The 21,258-nt window shown below is 45.0% G+C and overlaps 1 protein-coding gene across 1 annotated transcript in view; it reads right to left on the bottom strand.

Moving 5' to 3' along the window:
• Positions 1-21,258, bottom strand: part of SMC6 (structural maintenance of chromosomes 6) — a 317,112-nt gene that overhangs the window by 277,873 nt on the left and 17,981 nt on the right. The window contains 1 exon segment of the mRNA XM_029595951.1: positions 3,057-3,162. Within this exon segment, the coding sequence (XP_029451811.1) occupies positions 3,057-3,162 (106 nt within the window).

The raw sequence follows: 21,258 nt of genomic DNA on the forward strand, positions 1-21,258 counted from the left end.
TTCAAGCAGCATTGTCTAAATTATCAAAGCTGTTCACCATGTAGAAATGTTGCTAATGGTATTACTACCCTTAACATAAGATTTGGGGTAACCTGCAGTTACTACCATAAGAAACTTGCTGGGCAGACAGGACGGACCATTTGGTCTCTCTCTGCCGTCATTACTATGTTACTTTTCCTATGCGAGATGCTGATAAAGTCTGCAAATTCACTTCTGCCCAAGGAAGATGCAGATCCAATTCCAACACGACCTGAGGACTTCGGTTGCTGCCTTGATGATTTATGTATGCTATCACCATGGCACTGTCAGACATCACTCTGACAGTCTGGGGCTGTAACTCCTCAAAAATTTCCACTGGAAGCCTCATTGATGGCAGGAGACTCCAGTACCTCAAAATGTCCACAGACAAAACTGATCAGGTACTGCTACTCAACTGAGGGAGGGAAATGGCAGTCTTACCTCAGGAGCCCACTAGATTCCAGCCTCAGCCAACAGACGAGACTACAGCATAAGGTGTTTGTCAACCATCTGCTGGAGACAGAATACTGGCAGACTAATGTCATTGCAGAGCTGTATAAGTGACATCAGAGAGCTTCGATCTCTGTCTCCATCTGCTGGTTGAATTGTATAACCTACTGGTCTATGGATAAAAGCAAAATGTGTCCTTTCCACCCCCTCTCCATCCATCCTCCCTGCTCGTAAAGCTGAAATACATTAGGGCGCTTCCTCCTTCTCAGCTGCCACAACCTGAATATCATCATCAGGCACTGACAGCCAAAGAGGAGGAAGTGGCCTGTATGGCAAGGCCATGATCCTCTGAGAACAGGTCTGGCTAGGGTGCCACGGAGCCTGTCCTATGCCAGCAGAAGAATCCGAGACCTCTGCCATTGCTGAAAATGAGACAGAGACAGAGTGTGTGTGAGAATGAGTGAGTGGAGACAAAGCAAGAGAGAGTGTGTATAATGTGTGAGAGACTGACTGCGTGTTAAGTGTGAGTGAGAAAGAGAAAGGATAAAGTTTATGTGGCTACCCCCCTTCAAATCCACAACATTCTCAGGTGAATGGCCATCAAAAGATCTCAGGTATGGAGAGAGCAGGAGATTTTTTTAATCTTTTCTAAATTTTAATTTTGAGATGTTATTTCATTCATCTGTTTTACAATATTTTGTTTTGGGGAAAATATTAAAACTGGTGTTTTTAATTATTAAATGTTCTATTTGTTGGCTGTTCTAAAAAGTCATTCCTTTTATTAATATGATTTTATATTATGAATGATGATTTATATTTCTAGATTTTATTTGGTATTTTATGAAGCATGATGGTGGTGATTTTTTTTCCATTGTTACACTACAATAATACAGTTGGGCATGTTGCAGTTTCCAATTAGAAACTGAAATGTGCAGACAAAAGCTATTTTATAGGTGTTTTATTTTGTATTTGGTGAAGGTCTGCTAGCACAGAGGTGGCCAACTGGTATCTCAGGAGGAGGACGGGGGGGGGGGGGGGGGGGGGGAGGAGAGGAAGAGAAGGAAGAATCAAAACAAACCCTCCTGGAAGCCCCCTGGACTTGTACTGCTTAAAAGAGGGAGTGAGCGCTCAAAAAAGGGAGGGGTATGAACTCTGAAGCTGCATTTTAAATTGGAATTTTAAATAGCCAAGGACCCTGCTCACCTGAGGGAGTGAGCTAGTCTTTCACCTCAGGAGCTCCGTGGATCTGCCCTGTTCAGCCTGCCAGGCCTGAGTCCACTGCATGGGATGCATGTCCACTATCTGCTGAAAACAGAATACTAGCAGGTTGGTGTTGGCATGGAGTTATATATAGAGTGACATCAGCAAGCTGGTTGATCTGTTGCCAACTACTGGCTGGCATGCATAACCTGTTCATCTGGACTGGTCTGACTGGATGAAGAGGAATTAATGTTGATGGTGGTGGGAGGGCAGGAAACACACATGGCAAATAAGTCTCTGAGGAAATTAAGAATCCCTGCTGAAATTAGGTTTCATGAAGTAGTAAAACAAGTTTGTGAGAGTTTCGAGTTGACAGACATGAGTATAAGTGGTAACCATGCTATGTCTCCAGCACAAACTGTGGCTTGCAATAGCTGACTGGCTTCAGGAGGATGAATTCAATTTAGTTCTATTTAGACAGTTGATACGTTTTCCCACCAAACATGAGTAACTTTTAAAATAATCATCGTTCTAGGAGAAACACTGCAAAGGCAGCAAAAGAATGGAGTGTTTAAGATGGTCCTTTCGCCTACCTCTGCTCCTCTAAGAGTATTGAAAGCCAAAAAGATAAAAACATGGTTTGTTGTTTAATGTTATATACCACACAGATTACTACTGTGGATGTCAGGATCACTAGATATTTGAACATAAATAAAACTAAAAAAGGTACACCTGTAGCAAGGTCTATCAAGGTCATTATGATCATCTGAAGGCCTGTAGTAATTATTTTCCCAGAGGAGAAAGTCAAATGCACTGTGCTACAGGAAGGCCCTAACTGTTCTCATACATGTAACACTTGATTCTGCAAACCAAGGGCAATGTAACATCCAACCGAATGATATACCTGGCTAAATGGTTTATAATGTTTTAACATACTTGCCATTTCAGGCAAGAAATTTTTATATACAGAAAAATACACCACGATGAGTAACAATCAAATATACAGCATTCAGAGGGTGATAATATGCAAGAAGCTCAACTCTGATAACCCTCCCTGCCCCACCCCTACACCTTCAAAGAGGCAGCAATCAGAAAACAACCCAGAAAGCCTACCACACCCCCCCCCCCGTTCCAAGGGCAATGGGTTATCATATGATGTTATTTAATCTTTTGTGCAAAAAAAAAAAAAAAAAAAAAAAAAAAATCACAAAATCACTTAAATGAAATTGAAAAGATTCACATTTTGTAATAGTTCCCTATAACATCAGTGAAGTTCCAGTTCAACATCTAATTTATCCATGGCCTGAAACTTTCTTGCTATATGCAGGAAGTTAAACACACTATAAATGGCCAAAACACCACACACTAAAAAATGAGGCTCTACTCACTTTTGGCCATGCTTCACAAATCCTTTCAGAGAAGAACCGCGATTTGTTGTGGTAGCCTTCCCACCGAGGCCAACAATCAGAGCAGTTAGCACTGCACTTTTCCCACCTGCAGGAGGAACATACATGAGCTTCCAAAAACTTAGCAAAAAAACAAAATACGCAGGGCTGACTTTCAATAAAATATAGATTGAATTATAGCAGCACAAAGCTTTCACTGCAAGCACAGGAAAGTAGAGATCTTGCTCCAAAATCACAGATTACATTCAAACCAGCAAAAGTAGAACCAAAAAAAAGGGCATAAAGTCCACATGTTTGCATGTACAATTCTGACAAAAATCACATCTTTGCCTATTTCAAATACACCCTTTTAAAAAGAACTTAAACATTTCTTTTTAAATGCGCTTAGGCCAAGTGGAAGAATAGAGTAGCTGTCTTCCCTCCCATCATTCCCCTCCCTGATTTATTTTGTTTTTACGTTGAGTACTCTTCTTGGTATATTTTTATTATTTTAATCTTAATCTTATTTATGGTTGAGTAATTTATTACATTTGTTTTATTGTAAACCATTTTGATTGTGTTCCTGAATAAAAAGCGGTATATAAAGAATTTTAAATAAATAAACAAGCAAACTCCAGGTCTTCTATCGGCAAGAAGGGAAGTACTTTATGAAATTATATGCATGTTGAAATTTAAAAAAAAAAAAAAAAGGGATGGGACTAATATTTAATAAAAGGACTGAAATTACAGATTGCCAATCCATGATCTGATTGACCCTGAATGTTTTTCAAAGATTTTTGGGATTATGGAGAAATGTGTTTGTACCTGATCATTTTCTTTCCTCGAGTCCAGCCACATGGGTCCTACCCACTAACCAGAAGTGGGAGACAGATCAACAGGTTTGCTGATGTCACCTCTTATAGACTCCCATGCTGACCTCAGCCTTCCATTATTACTTGTAACAAGCTAACTCACCAAAATTCTTAACCCATTTCCAACCAGGGAGCTTCCAAGGAAACAAACAAAAAAAGAACAATTTACAGCCCTAGAGAACAACTTATTTTCTCTATGCTGTAGTGGTCATGTAAACTCTTACCTTCTTACCATTACTTAACAGAGACGTTCAGCAGAACAGAAAGGGTTCTGGACTGGTCTGGCTGGACTCAAGGAAAATAAATTATCAGGTATGGAAATTTCTCCTTCCTTTTCATTCATTCAGTCAGACCAATCCAAGCTACTCTTGAAATGGGTGGGATACTGCCAAACCAGTTCTTAAGACTTACAAGGTGAAGGAAGCTTCCTCTCTGGCTTGCACATCCAAACAATAATGCTTTGAAAAAAAAAATGTATAGGAGGACAAAGTTCCTGCAGTGAAACAAAACAAGTGCTGGCTACGATGCCCAAATTTGAGTGGAATCCACTTCGATCTATTTGGACAGACTCTTTCTTCTATCAATATAAGCCGCTGTAATGACTTCCTTAAGCCAATGTGCCAAGGAAGCCTTGGTCGCTTCTTTTCACCTCTTTGAAAAACATTGAACAATATAAAGAGATGATCTGATTTTCTGAAACTATTGGGACCTTCAGATAGCTCAAAAGAATCCTTCTCATAGTCGAACAATGAAGATGCATTATTGCGTTCCACAACAGTCTTTACTAAAAGAGGGTAGACACGTTACTTGATTAAGATGGAAAAACTGACACCACCTTCAGAAAAAAGTAAAGGGAGGTATTGTGTGAATCTTGACCACATTCTTTGTAAAACATCAAAAATAATTCCCTAGAAGAAAGCTCCTGCAATTTCAAAAATCTTCTGGCTGAACAGAGAGCCACCAATAAAACTCTTCAGAGCAAGATGTTTCAAAGTCTTCCCAATAGGCTCAAATAGTGATCCTGCCAAAAGAGACACCAAACTTAAATCCCAAGAATGAAGGGGATCTCTTACCGGAAAGCCTAATATGTGTTTGACTCCTCTAAGGAAATGAGAAAACACCCAAATAAGATGACAAGGGCCTCCATGATATTCAACCTCTACAGCAAGTGATAGCCACCACCTGAACCTTCAGAGAATTGAGAGCTAATCCCTTAGCCAAATCTTCCTGCAAGAAATTCAGAATGCAGGGTACTGAAGTATTTCTGATTACTACACAACCATTGCTAAAAAATTCTTCAAATCCTTACACATGCCAAGAAAGTAGTAGTATGCAAGTGCCTTCCCTATTGCTTGGTTTCTTCCAAATTCCAAGTGCCTTGACCCATTATACAGCTAGTACCCCAGTCCCAGAGACTAACATCAGAGGTCACCATTCTCCAAATGGGAAATTCGAGATCTACTCCCACTGTCAGGTTCTAACGTACTAGCTACCAAAACAAAAACTTATATGGTTTAAGCCATCAAAATGAATCTCATAAAATACAACTGGGATGGAGATCACCACTTTGAAAACAAGTCCTTCTGCAAGGATTTCCTGTGCACCCTTATCTAAGACACTAAGTTCAAGGTAGCTGCCATGGAACCCAATACCTGAAGATAAATTCACACCATGGAATTCTGAATCCTCAAATCATCCACTAGGTTCTGCAACTTCTGATCTTTGTGTGTCAAACCAGATCAGGCCTTCCCTAGTATCGAAGCAAACCCTCAGGTACTTCAGGCAACAAGAGGGAAGCAAGATGCTCTTACTGAAATTGGAAACCCAGTCCTATAATAACTGCATCACTCTGGCTGTCACTAATTCGTTTTCCTGAGCCAACTGCAGCCACGGATGTACCAAAATATCTTCTCTGCGCAGTCCACAACCACAACCATCACCTTCGAAAAAGATCTTGGAGCCATGGCTAATCGAAAAGGAGGACCTGACACTGAAGTAGCCCCCCGCCAATCATTGCAAAGTCAAGATATTTCTGATTACTTTCTTTTATCAGGATATGTCTCAGTCAGATCTAATGACATTAAGAATTCTCCTATTCTTGCTGCTACTATACCCAGCTACTGAGTCTCCATCCTGAAGTGGAACACCTTCAGAGCCTTGATGAGATGCTTCAGGTCTGAAACAGGGCAAGTGATGCCCCCTTTCTTTGGTATCACAAAATAAACTGAGTACCATCACTGACCTTGTTGAGAATACAGGCTTGGAACCACCACGCTTATATGCAGCATCATCTGTACGACTTCCCCATGAACGGATCAACAATAGGAAACAGAAAGTATCTGGAAATAGGTCGAGAAAACGCCAAAGCACAGCCATACCAGAAGCTTCCCGCTCATCAGGGCTTCTCTCATGCTTCCAGCCCCAAAGGCCATATCTGCCTTGGTTCCTATCTTTTAAACCTCGTAAAGGAATAGAAGAATAACCAAGTGTATGCCTTACAAATTTCATCTGGGGGCACCTAAGATGCCCACACCCTTATGGAATGCACTCGGAGCATTGCGGAAGCCTGCACACCATTGAGTAGATAAACTGAAGAGATTGCTTCTTTGATTCATCGAGCCAGTGTGACCTTGGAGGCTGTTTCCCCTTTTCTGGAGCCTCCAGACAGTCTGTTTTCTAGAAAGAGTTCATAACCTTCAGATATCTCAATTATGCATAGCACATCTAGGAGGTAGAGTTGTCTTTTTTCCGATCCTTGCTGCCTCTAAAGGCTAGGAGGAAAGGGACTGATTTAAGTAAAAGGAGGTCATCACTTTAGGTAAGAAGGATGGGACCAACCGGAAGGTGAATGCATCTAGAGAGAAATCTAAATAGGGTTCCTATTTGAAAAAGCCTGTAATTCTGAAATATGTTTAAGCGGAACAAATGTCTACAAGAAATGCAGTCTTCAAGGAGAGATCCTTCAGAGCGGCCTCCCTTTCTGGTTTAAAAAGAGGGCCTACCAGGGTTCTCAGAACTAGGTTGAGATCCTACAGAGAGACCACTAATCTAAATGGAGGGTGGATGCACTTCACCCCTCGTAAACAGTGGAATATGTCCAGATGTGCAGCAACCTGCAAGCCCTCAACTATCTCCCTATAACATGATATGGCTATATGAACCTATAGAGCACTGACGGCTAGGCCCTTATCTAATCCTCTCTGAAGACCGCTCAGGATACATGCAACATTATCTTCCAAGGTGATGTTTCGAATGTGTGGCAAAAATCCTTGAATAGGCACAAAAATTCAGATTTAGGATAAAAAAAGAAGTAGCCTTTCATGCATTTAATGTGGTGGATATGACTACTGAAGAGTAGCCTTTCCTGCATAGCCATGCTCTTTTGAGGGCTAAGCCATAAGGGAGAATCATGAGTGGTTTTCCATCACAGCTGGGCTCTGCTGTAGTAATCTGTGACCCCCAGGAAAACCTGGGAGGGGCTGTCCAAGATCCTTATGAGGTCTGCATATCAAGGTCATCTCAGCCAGTCGGGAGCTACCAGAATTACTGTGATAGGATGCTCCTCTCTCTCTCACTCTGCTTATAAGTGGCCAGGGAGGAAAGATGTAGAGTAGCGCATCACTTGGCCAGGGTTTGATTAGGGCATCTATGCTGCTGGATCCCGTTTCTTTCCTTCTGCTGAAGAACCTGCTGGTTTTGGCATTTCCTCAAGTTGCCATCAAATCAATGAAGGAAGACCCCACCAGGTCACTATCTGTTGGAAGGTCTCGTGGCCAATCCCACTCTCATGGATCCAGCCTGTTTCTGCTGAGGAAATCTGCTTGAATGTTCCCGCTCCCTGCAATGTGGACTGCTGAAAGGTGAAGCACATTCTGCCCTGCCCAAGAGAACAGCAGGCTTGCTTCTTCTGCTAGTGGGAGACTCCCTATTTATGTATGTCACGCCTGTGCGCTCCCTTTTATCATAAAGAGGAAGTATCATAGGGCTTTGCTGATAACCTTAGTCTCCAAGCTGTTTAATCGATCAACTCGATTCTTCTCCTGACCAGCGGAATTGAGACATGTTGTCCTGCTAGTGGGCTCCCCATCTGTGTATGCTAGCATCTGTAGTTATGGTGAGCCACTCTGGCAGCTCTAGCTCTACCCCTTTTTGCAGATGCACAGGGTTTAAATCAGCAATCGAGACTTTCCCTCACCTCCACAGATATTGGGAGATGGGAATCGTAGTCCCAAGAAGGGGACCAGCGAGAAAGGAGAGATTGTTATAGTGGGCGCATGTGTGCCCAGGCTCATGGTATTAAGTCCAAGGTGGATGTTATAAGGCTCAAGAGCTGGAGGTAATTCCACACTGTGGGCACTCTATGCTTCAAAGAATCAAACATGGGTAGTCAATTTCATGATGATCATGTGTTATGGAAACTCATTCAACCTTTGTATTGAATGAAGTCCCTAAGAACTCCAGAGACTGAGCAAGTGTTAGGCTGCATTTTGAGTAATTCACCACCCAACCTAGGCACTCCAGGAGCTAGACAACTATCTTGATGCCTGCTACTTCTCTTGAAAAAAGTATTGGCTCTGATGAGCCAGTTCATTATGCCCCGTTTGCCTAGTGTCACCACAACTACCATCATCATTTTGATGAAGGCTCCTAAGGCAATCGCAAGTTTTGAAGGGCAGTGTTATTAGAGCTTGGGTGGAGAATTACATATAAGAAATCAGGATAAGCTCCTGAAGAATGTCCTATTTGTCTTTAAGAAGCCTCCAATATGGACAGTTTTATTTTTGACCTACCATATAAGCCTCATACAATGCAAGGAAAAATGGACATTTAAAACTCAAACAAACAGTTTAAGTTTCAATAATGGATAAATTGGACATTTAAACATACAATAACCAAATAAACCAGGCCTAGAGACTTTCAGCATTTTGGCCTTTTAGAATATTTTGCAATATTTAAAAAGTCAGAGCTGTTACAGTCAGTTGCAGAGCAGGTGAACCTTGTACTAGCAAGGCAAACAGAAGCCTTTTGCAACTTGGCAAGTATCTATAAGAATGAGGACATGATTGGAGGTGAGCCCAAAAGGCTCAGCATTGCCAAGAATTGATCAACTGATGAGAGCTGCAGAACTGTACATCATATGTATTCTATAAGAAGAAAGCAGCAAATCAGGAAAGGTTTCATATTCAGACCCCTATATCACCCCTGTTTCAACATGGAAAGAAGTCAAACATTTGACCATTTTGTTCCCTTTTGATACAAATGTCCCAGATGCCCTGTCATTTAGTGGATATGAGAGCCAACCAATGAGATGAGAGACATGTAAATGTTCATGATTGCATACAGCAGCACCATAAAATAGAATAAGGCCAGAGTCTAAAAATTTGGCACTCAGCCCCGACCTATCCAGGCAACACAAGGCAGCAGCCCCAACACAGACAACTTGGGCAGATGACCAGCCAGCCAGTTCCAGCCCAAGCAGATGTAAGCAGCCCTGCCTCAGATTGTCATCACAGTGGGGTTTTCTTGTTATACCATGTATCAAATCTGCTCTTCTTACAACTACAAGAGAATCTGCACACTCAATACACAATTAAGCTCTGGAATTCATTGCCAGAGGATATGGTTAACGCAGTTGGTATAGTTGGGTTTAAAAAAAGGTTTGGATAAGTTCCTGAAGAAGTCTATAAACTGTTATTAATCAATAAAAATAGTCACTGCTTGTAACCAGCATTAATACCTTGGGATTTATTTAATGTTTGGGTGACTAGGGCTGGCCACTGTTGGAAACAGGATACGGGGCTTAATGGACCCTTGGGTCTAACCCAGTATGGCATCTCTTATGTTTTATACCTTTTCTGTGGCAGCGTCTGCTTTTTGGAATTCTTACCAGCTGAATTGAGATTGCATTAGAAAATTTAGATCCTCTTTAAATTTTTCTCTTAAAGCAGATGTACTAAAACATCTGGCCAGGATCAATTGGTTTTTTGATTAGATGTTACAGTTCTACCTGCGGTGACCTGCGGGCAGTCCCTTCACTCACCACTTCAGTTTCGCTGCAGTCCGCCGCTGCCACCGTCCCCTCTGGCCCAGAGGCCGCGGCAGCCTCCTGCCCTGCGTGGCAGGGTCGAGTCCTACTGAGAGCTGTTCTTCACGGCTGTTGCCACCACTGCCGCAGCATCACTGCGGCCCAGGCAGCCATGCCAGATGCCATCTTCCTTGTGGCCTGTCCCACCGCCAAAACATTGTCCTTGCGGCAGGTAGCCGCCGTCCCGGATCCTCATCAAGCGACAGGGGAAAGCCCATTGCCGCTTCAACGTCATCGTGCGACTGGAAGCCGCCCCGAAGCCTGCCTGCTCCTCTCAGCTGTGCACAGGAGCATGTCCATGGTCCTGTGTTCTCTCCAAGCCCTGTTCTTAGGCGCTGGCGCACACCTCTTCACAGTATTTAAAGGGCCAGTGACAGGAAGTGCTCCTGGCCCCATCGAATCCACCTGGTCTTCGTTTCCTGCTTCAGTCCTATAAAGGGATTCCTTTTCAGTCACTCCAGGCCTTCGGATCGAGTCTCACAGTAGTCTGTGCTTCTTCGTCGATCCAGGTCCTCCGTGGTCTCCTTGATATGATGGCTTTGTGTTAGCCTTGTTCCTGATCTTGATGTCCGTGTCTTCAGATGTCTCCATGTTCCTGATGTCCTTTGTCCATGTCTTCTGATGTCTCCGTGTTCCTGATGTCTTATGTCCTTCCTGATGCTTTTGTCTCGCCTCTGCCTCCATGCCTTGGTTCCCTGATGTCACTTTCCTGGCGTGCGGTTGTCGTGGTCCGTGACCAGTCCCACGGGTGGGCTGTGTAGGGCGCCTCACAGTACAAGGCCATCCTCATCTCCGCAGTGCAACCCTCTGGAAGACTTGCTTCAGTCCATTGTTTTTAATCCTTGAGAATCGAATCCTGCTTCAGTCTTGTCCCGGTCTTCGGAGCCTATTGCAAACCTGCATCCGTCCATGTCAAGTCTCTGTTCGAACCTGCTCTGAGTCCTGTGTGGTCCGCTGGGGGGGGGGGGGGGGGGGGGGGGGGGGGGGGGGGCGGCTGCGTAGGGCGTGTCCCAGTGCAGGCCTCTTCAGTATGTTCCGGTATCAGCTTCCACTATCCCTCCTGGAGTCTGCTTCGAGCCCAGCGTGGTCCGCTACCAGCCCCGCAGGTGGATTGTGTAGGGCGTGCTGCATCGCAGTCTCGACCCAGCACTTGATCCTCGCTTCAGCCTTCGTCTACAGTGTCCTCACATCAGTCCTCGTCCAAGTCTTCTGTGTTCTAAGGACTCCATCTGCCCTCGTCCTCTGTCCAGCCTGCTGCCTCTTGCCATACCCAATGGCAGGTCCAAAAGGGCAACGGAGGACTGTTCATCTATCAACATTGCATTGTTGGTCATCCTGGGGCATGTAGGTCCGGTAGAGGGTCAGACCTAGTATCCTTGACCTTGCTTCAGCCTTGTCCTGCTCTTGCTACCCATGCTCGCACCAGCTCACCTCCCACGATGTGTCTTGGGGCTCCTCCTTGAGTCATGCTGTGGCCCAAGGGCTCACATCACCTGCTTTAGAGACGACCGCACCTCCTTGCCTGTAACAATAGCCGAAGGCCCCATGCCTCGGAGCGTAACAGCTGCCGGAGGATGCGCTCGTAACAGAATCCAAAGGCCTCCAAGCCCTCGGATCGTAACATTAGAGTCCTCTATCTTCGGAGAGTAAAGATCTTGGAACATTTATAGAAGTCTGGAATGACTGCAGAAGTTGATATTATTAAGGCAACTTGTTTATATCTTGATTGTATATGTTTATGATTTGCTCTGAAATTATAAGAGTGTTTTATTTGAACATCACTTAGGCCACTAGTGTTAAGAGATAAATACATTTTAATAAATGAAAAAAAAAAATAAATGAAATGAAGTGACCAGAAGGAGTCAGACCAAACCATGCTAAGGTGGGCTTAACACCAGAAAGAGACATGCAGAAACGATATGGATTGGCTATGTTTCAAGACACTTCACTTAAGGGAGTATAAGAAAAAAAGGAGGACACTGGGTAGTTAGAAGCAGTATTTGCATATTATACAGTATGGGGAATTGAAATCTGAACAATTTAACTTTGTAAATATAAAATTACTTATACATATTTACCATCAATAAATTACATTACATACTTTAGCTCAGAGTCTTAGAATCTGTATCGGAGAATGTGACAGGCTCCAGAATGGGTGTGTTCTGCATGGTCCATAAGTATACATTACCCGTCACCCTATGCTCCAACTGGGATTAAACCATAAGGGTACTTGATCTGTATATTAAGTACCCAAACATTCCATCATTAAACTTCCATAACAGTAGCACCTGGAACTGAAAGTGTTTGCCAGGTACACAGAATCAAAGAAGCTTCTGATGGGCCCTCTGTATGGGAATATGGAAATAAGCTCCTGCCAACTCTAGGGAAGGGAGAAATTCTCCTTTCCTTACTGCCATAACTATGCATAGATTTTCTATTCTGAAGTGGGGTATGTGGAGACACTTGTTGATTCCTAGGTCCAGGAGAGGCCAAAAAAAAAAAAAAAAAAAATCTACCTTTCTTTGGGACTATATAGTATATTGACTATGTCCCCTGGCCCTGGGGACTATAGTTTGCAGGCTTTGAAAGCTCAAAATGGTGGAGTTTACAGCCTCATTTTTGGTGGGGGAGGTGCAGGGAGAGATCATGAAGGAACAGGATTCTCCCTGGAGCTGGCCATGCCTATCTATAAAATATATAGAACCCACTGGTCTTTCACTCCTGACAGAACTGTAATAGGCGAGCACCTACAGAATTAATCGCTGGAGAGGCCTGATCATCATTGGGACTGGCAACTACTAGCTGTTGCCTCGGAGGAATCACTTTTAGCCTTTCTTGCACCACTAAAAGGATGAGCTTTTGACCTAGTGGTCTGTAAGGGAGAAATCTTGTCTGGTCTAATTCTTACGAAAGTCTCAGCCCAATATCACCTCTGGCCTTTTGTCCCAGACCAAGATTTTTCTTCTGGAAGTCTGAAGTTTTGACTCCAAGTCCTTGAACACTTTTACTAAGTGTTCCCCTTGAAGGGAAACTTAGAGAGGTGAATCTTGGAAGATAAAACTGCCACTCAGTTATGTCACCAGAGAAACCTCCTGGCTGCCACACCTGAAGCTACTGCCCGGAAGGACACCCTGTTTAAGTCATAAAAGGCATCCACTAGGAATGCCACCCCTAATTCCAAGCATGCTGCTTCTGTGTTCTCTGGGACTTGCAGGATCCAGCACAATGCTACTCAGGCAACGTATCCCTCTCATATAGCGGCTTGAATTCCCATAGCACTTGTGGTAAAGATCTGCTTCAGGATTGCCTCAATCTTCCTACCCTGTGGAACTTTAAGAGCAGTTCTGCCCTCTACTGGGATAGTGGTCTTGAGTTACTGCAGAGCATCTGCCTGGGAATTCATAAAAGATTATTCTTATGCTCCAAGGGTACAGAGTATAACCTGATTAGCACTCTATCACATTTGAGTCCACCTTGAAGAGTGTCCCTCTCAATCAGAACAATGCTCTTAAAAGCCTCATTCAGTGGGAAGGTTTTCCGAGGCTTACCTACCCCCAGAAGAATAGGGCATCCCTAAAATGGGTCAGCCCCTTAACCCCCCAAGATTGCAAGATCTGCCAATATATCAAAGATGATAGTTGAAAGCTCCAACTTTTGAAATACTATTGTAGCTTCCTTTTCTTCGGAAGATATTCTTCCTCCTCCTTGGAGTTTATTGGAGTGAACTGGCCTGAGACATCAGTTGAGTCAAGTGATTGTAATTGCCAAGAAAGCTGAAGTCTTTAGGCAGGGTGTGTGCCATAGTCCAGGTATAAGGAGATAGACCTTTACCTCTGGTTCCGAATCACACAGGAGGCTTGGTGCATTACAACAAAATCTGGTGAAAACCCTAGAGAGCCCAGTGGGCCCTCCATGTGTGGATCTAATACCAGTGCTCCCAGTACAAGAGGCTTTGCGCATTACTTACTCACAAAGGAAGCCTCGGGGGAGGGAGCTGTGGAGGACATGGCACCTCGAGTCTGCGCCCCTGCTTCAGCTAGTCCGGAGACTGGATGGAGGGGCCAGCCGCCAGCTCTGCATGCTCTGGGAAGGGTGAAGCTTCTTTGCTGCTTAGTGATGTTAGCTCAGGATCACTATCACAAGTCAGGCAGAATGAGCCTGTGACTCTAGGGAGCTGTTTGTGCCACAGGCCATATACCTGCAACCCTGATTCATTTTCCCAGCATGCTCTGAAGTGCCCAAGTCCTCCTTGCTGCTGCATGAGCACTGGAAGCTTTTTTGCCACTAATTGACACTCCCACTTCTATTCACCATTCCAGGGCTAAAAAGAGAGGCCTGCCTTGCCTCAGCATTCAGTCCTGCTGCTCAATAAAAACCATCTCTTTGGATGGCTCTTGCTCCACTTCTGGATCAAGAGTTGTGCTGACTTGCTGATTTTACAGATGTAAAAACCTGGGAACTTCCCTCTAGGGGGTGATCAAGCCAGGTCCATAGGGACTGGAATAAACTCAGAGGGAACCTGCAAACAGGGAGTACCTGGGAGGCAAGCTCCATTGGGAAAGTGAGCCCTGCAGGACTGTTGCCACAGGAGCAGGAGTTGCTCAACTAGGCCAAGGCCTAACCTGGCTCTGGGAGAATTCTTGTTGTTTTTATATATAAATAGAGCAAAGTTGCTTACCTGTAATAGGTGTTTTCCCAGAGGACAGCAGGATGTAAGTCTTCACACATAGGTGACATTATCAGATGGAGCCCCGCACAGAAAACTTATGTCAAACTTTCTAGAACTTTGACTTGGGCATGCCCAGCATGCCCTATACCACATATCCACGTGGGGCCCCTCTTTAGTCTTATAAACACAATTAAATATAAAACAAAAATAGGAGAAACCCAACTCTGCAGGGAGACAGGCAGGTTTCACAAGGACTAATACTACTGTCCTCTGAGAACACCTGTTACAGGTAAGCAACTCTGCTTTCTCCAAAGACAAGCATGATGGTAGTCCTCACACATAGGTGAATCCCTAGCTACAGGCTGTCCCCAACATAAAATGGGGACCAAAAGACACACAAACCAGGTGCAAATGGGCACAACAATGGTGCTGTTGGTACCCACTCCACTTAAGCACCCAACTACGTTTTCATTCTTCAACTAGACCTATCAGAGGAGCTTATAAAGGCACACTATGTTCCTTCAACAATATCCTTACATCGGAAACGTTCCATTTCTTTAGCAGGACCTGTCCAATGGAACATGCTCCCACCAGACATCCGCCTTGAGATCTGCTTTGCTTCCTTCAAAAAGAAAATTAAAACCTGGCTCTTTAGCCAAGCTTTTCCAGAACTTTGATTATTTTTTACCTCCAGCTATCAAGATTTTCTCACCATCTCAATCCCTTTTGCAGATCACAGTTATCTTAGACAATTACGCCTTATTTTATGATTTGATTTCTCAGAGACTTTACAACTTTATCAGTGTTATTATTCGAATCCGTTTTCCATGTTTTCCAAGTTCTATAACCTTGTTATATGTACCGCCTCTTGGCATAATTTTTATGTTTCAATGTAAACCGATGTGATCTGTATTTTAATACAGGAACACCGGTATATAAAAATCTAAAAATAAATAAATAAATACATACATACATACAAGAGGGAGAGACAGCCTGAGCCCAAATAATGGGCCCTAGGCAGGAAAGAGTTGAGTTCTACAAATCAAAAAAAAGTTCCGAAGGACAAACTGGCCAAACCTATTATTGTGTCTGCTGTCCCTATCCAAGCAATATTGAGATGTGAATGTGTGAAGAGAACTCCACGTCGAGCTCTGCAGATCTCCACTATGGGAACTGCTCACAAGAGGGCCACCGACGCTGCCATGGCTTGAACACAGTGAGCCTTGACATGGTCCCCAAGTTGTAGTCCCACCTGGGCATAACAGAAGGAGATGCAGTCTGCTAGCCAATTTGATAACATCTGTTTGGCAATGGCAATGCACAACCTACTTCTATCAAAAGAAACAAAAAGTTGGATGGACTGTTTATGGGCTTCTGTCCGCTCCGGACAGAAGGCTAAGGCTCTCAAAGTCCAAACTGTGCAGGGCTTGTTTGCTTAGTGTGAATGGGGCCTGGTAAAGAACCAGGATGATGGACTGTTAAGATGAAAATCCATCACTACCTTAGGAAAGAGCTTAGGGTGGTCTTGCTTATGCAACCTATCATAGAAAAACTTAGTATAAGATAGATAAGTCACTAAGGCCTGGAGCTCACGGACCATGCGTGCTGAAGTGACCGCCACCAAAATTATGACCTTCCAGGTCAGATACTTCAGGTCACAGGAGCGTAGTGGCTCAAAGGGAGCTTTCATCAGTGGGAGGCCTTAGGGGAGGCTTCAACTGAAGCAGGCCTTGCATGAATCATACAACTATAAACTGTACAGAGATGGGTGTACCACCATGGTGGTATGCACTAATTGCACTCGGTTGAACCTAAGAGAGTTGGTCTTAAAGGCAACTTCCAATAGATGTACAAGGTAATCAAGCGGTTTTTGTGTGGGACAGGAGAAAGGACCTAGGGCCTTCAGCTCACACCAGACAGAAAACCTCCTCCACTTCAGTCCATAGGACTTTCTGATGGAAAGCTTTCTAGAAGCCAACAGGACCAGAGACACATCCTCTGAGAAATTAAATGGTTGCAAACCTAACCTCTCAACATCAAGCTTGACGGTTGGGATGTCGCAACCTGCGTGATGAGATCTGGGGGAAGTCCCCAGACTGATCGGTCTCCGGATGAATAACTCCCACAGGAGTGGAAACTAGACCAATAGTGGGCTATGAGGATCATTGTCCCCTTGTCCTCACGAAGCTTCAAGAGAGTCTTCGCTACTAATGGAAAAATCGGAAGATGTTTATTTATTTATTTTTATTTATTTAAAAACTCTTCTATACCGTCGTTAAGTTTGAGAACCATCACAACGGTTTACATATAGGCACGATAATTATGATTGGTATAGCTTACAACTTGAACATGTGCCATCATAGTACGGTAACAATAAAGTGCAATAAGCTATGAGTTTAAGTAAACTAATCAGTTTGTACTAAAGACCCTTGCTCCAATGTTGGGCAAAAGCATCTAAGGCTGGTTTGTGGCTTGTCCAGTACTGGAAGAAGAACTGAGGAACCTTCACGTTCCAAGGCACTGCAAGTCCACTCGGATACAGATGACCTGATTTGCAACCCCTTGGTCCAGAGACCAATCGCGGGGCCTGAAAACTCAACTCAGTCTGTCAGCTAACACATTCTCCGTCACAGCCAGATACATGGCCTTGAGCACCATCCCATGAGAGAGGGTCCAGGACCACAACTGAACTGCCTCCTGACACAGAAGGTACAAACTCTTACCTCCCTGCTGGCTGATATACCACATTGCTACTTGGTAGACCAACAAAGTTGTCCTGATTCAACCCAACCACCATCTGATTGACCATAGCGCAAACCTGATCACTCAGAGCTCCAGGAAATTGATTTGGCAATAGCATTCCTTGGCAGACCAGACATCCTGAATGCTAAGCCCATCTACTTGAGCTCCCCAACCCAGGGTGGACACATCTGTGGTTAAGACAATTTGGATAGGAGAGCTTCAAAAGGAGATTCCCCATTCCAGATCTGAAATTACCTACCAACAGAACAAAGAGTCCTGGAAGGGTAGGGTGACATGGTTGCAGTCTTGGAGGCTGTGCATGGCTTGTCTCCACTGCGACTTCATACTCCATTGGACTTTTCACGTGTACAAGCATGCCAAAGGAGTGATGTGAACTGTTGCAGCCACCTGGCCCAACAACCTCAATATGTGCCAAACCAACACCTGCTGGCTCTGTTGAATCTCTTCTGCAATGGTTATCAAGCTGATGGCCCTTTGACAACGCAGGGCTCCTAGGAAATACAATTAAGGTGACGGACTGAGATGGGACTTGGGGTAGTTGATGAAGAACCCTAGTGACTCCAACAACCGGATGGTCAAGCGCAGGGACCTGTCAGTCCCTGCCTAAGAAGTGCTATTGACTAGCAGTCATTCAGATAAGGGAAGACATGCACTCAAATCCTGCGCAGATGCATCACCACCACCACAGCCAGGCATTTTGTAAAGATATGTGAGCCCAAACGGCAATACATGATACAGAACTGCTCTTTTCCCACCACGAATCTGAGATACTTCTAGTGACTGGAAGTATACGCATCTGTGTACACATCCTTCAGATAGAGCATAGCCAGTCCCTTTTTTGCAGAATAGGGATCAAGTTCTTTTTGAAGAAATTTGTTCAAGGCCCTCAGGTCTAGGATGGGACAGCATCCTCCTGTTTTCTTTGGAATCAGGAAGTACCTGGAGTAAAATTCCCGCCCTTTTTGCCTTGGTGGAATGGGCTTGACTGCTTTGGCCATTAAGAGGGAGGAGAGCTCCAAAAGCAGTACCTTCTGATGTGCTACCGAGCCCCAAAATGAGCTCAGGGGTTAATTTGGAGGGGCATCCAAAAGGTTTAATCAATACCCTTGACGGACGATGGAAAGAACCCACTGGCCTGAGGTTACACTGAGCCACCAGTTCATAAAGAACAATAGCCTTCCTCCGACCGATGGATCCACCACCCCTGGTACTGTTGCCTGGGCTATGCTCCCTACGACCCAGTCAAAACCCCGACCCGAGTTGACTGAAGTGTCAGCTGGGCCTTTGGAGCTCATTCCTGCTTGGGACGGCCTCAAGAGCTCTGATGCTGCGGATGGGAGCAAAAGGGTGGAGGACTGTACTTCCTCTAGTGAAAAAGACTTCTTCTGTCCCGATCTCGCAGACCTCCTAGATGAGGATGATGGGTCTGGAATGCTGGCGGAGAGTCGCATGATGGTCCTGTGGAAGGGCCACTGAAACCTTCACCTTATCGCCGAAGAGATTCTCTCCAGAATCTTTCCGAGGCCCGAAGTCAACTTATTCCGTGGGCGCCAATTCCTGCTGCAGAGACCCTCAATGCTGTTTCAAAAACATTGTATGTTGCTCAGACTTCGTGTTTCCACACTCCAGGCCCATGTGCACCAGCGACATGAGGGTGTCCTGCTGCTGTTGAGGCAGATGCTTGGCCACCTCCTGCACCTGCTTCTAGATGTCCCACGAGTAGTTGCTCATGTAGAGCATACATTGCTCTGTGATCCTTCCTAGGGTTACTAAGGAATGGATCGTAGAACGCTTGGCTCTCGAGGGCAGATTCAGGTACCATTGGTGGGGCAGCTGACACTTGTCGAATCAGGCAGCCTATTGGACAAGGTAAACCGCATCCGCCTTCTTGTTCACTGTGAGGGGATATTCCCAGATCCTCAACAGCAACTCCGCCACGACCTCCTTAGGAGGCTCCATGAACTGGAGGATCTCACACATTTTGTGCCTATCATCCTCTTCAGTTAACTGAAAGGGGATGGCCTCTGCCACCATCCAGACAAACCCTGAAAAGGTAAGGTCCTCAGGCAGAGAGAGTCTTTGCTCCTCCAGAGGAGCTGGGACTAAGAGGAGAACATCAGAGCCATCATTTGAGACCTCCATTAATTCATCCCCCAAGGGTCATAAACCTCCTCATCCCCACTGTCAGAGGATGAAGCACTGGGCATTCAGCCTTCGTCCAACAATGCAGACACAGAGTACACTGGATAGGGGGGGCCGCAGGCATCGGTGGCTTGGCCAGCCTGGCGGAAGCACTCTCCTCCAAGGAAATGGCTACAACCACTGTATCAGCAGGGGGAGGCTGCAGTGCCCTGATGATAAATCTGTGCTGTCCCGGGTCGGTAACACAAAGATGAGCAAGTGTAGAGAGATTCCAGCAGTGGCTCCAAGGAGGACTATGCTGGTGCGCAGATGCTCTGCATTGCCCACTCAACAGTGGGCTGCACATGCCTTTCAAGCTCCTCCTCAAACACTGCTCATGTCAAAAGCGAATGGGAGGGAGAAGCCATGTCCAGATCCTCTCTAGAACCAAGAGGAGGATTGGTGGCTGGCAGCGGGACAGATGGAGTCCGTGGCGCACCCACAACATAGGTGGAAGATTTGCTATCCTTGTCACGGTGGTCATTTCAGGGGCATCACAGCATTAGCTCGCACATCCCCATTCCTGGCACCTTGCATCGATGCAGATGCTTCATCAGCTTCCTTTTATGCTCGACAAGGTCCTTCCCTGGTGCACAGGCCAATGACAAGTAACCCGTTAGCATTGACAGAACAGACAGCCCTGCCGATGTCGACGGCTTGGTGTTCATGGGTGTGGCTCTGTGGTCCCTTGATGCCAATGACTCAGACTTCTTTGACCCGAAGAGGTGCTCCATCTTATCAAGTCAAAACAGATGTCCTTTTGAGTCATCTGGGCGCATTTGCAGCAACCCCAGACATCATGCAATGCCCCCAGGCAGAAGATACAGTCATCGTGAGGGCCCCTGAAAGATATGGTCCTCTGGCACAGAGGGCATCACTTAAACCCAGACACAGCCATGACGGGATGAAAGAAAAGAGATGCTACTTCAAATTCTATGGCGGCGACTGTTGATGGCCGATGGGCACGGACTGCACCGCCGCCCTGGGGGTAAAGACTAAGAAAGGAAACTTACCAAAAACGTTGAAAACCATAGCTAAGAAGCTAGAGGGAGGACCAAGAGGGCCCAAGCATTGATCGCTGGCACTGCAAACACCGCAGACCACAAAAAAACCGCATGGACCGTTTTCCGAAAATAGGCCAGAAGGCCGAAAAAGATGAGGCTCACTAACCGTGATGCTGCAGCTCTGCAGAAAAGAAGAGACTGAAGAGGACTCCGTGTGGACGCGTGGTGTACGGCATGCTGGCCATGCTCAATGGGCCTAAGTCAAAGTTCTAGAAACTGTGACAAATGTTTTCCGTGTCAGGACTTCATCTGTTGATGTTACCTACGCATAAGGACTACCGTCCTGCTTGTCTTGGAGAAATAAATGTCCTTCTGTCCACAATTGCTGGAGACAGAGACTACTGGCAACTACCTAAAACCACACCGTCCTTATAGCCAGCGATGAGTACAAAAAAAAAAAAAAGTGTGTCTTGTTCCTGGCAGCTGTGGAATAGGAAATCCCTTATAGCATAGCAGGAAGAAAAGGAATAGTGGTTTAATGCGAGTGGTAAAGCTAACAGATAATGCAGGTTACCTAATAATTTTACCACCCATTAATACACTGACCTATTAGACAAGAACAAATTCTACA

Source organism: Rhinatrema bivittatum, chromosome 3 (assembly GCF_901001135.1).
Source record: "Rhinatrema bivittatum chromosome 3, aRhiBiv1.1, whole genome shotgun sequence".
Taxonomy (NCBI): Eukaryota; Metazoa; Chordata; class Amphibia; order Gymnophiona; family Rhinatrematidae; genus Rhinatrema; species Rhinatrema bivittatum.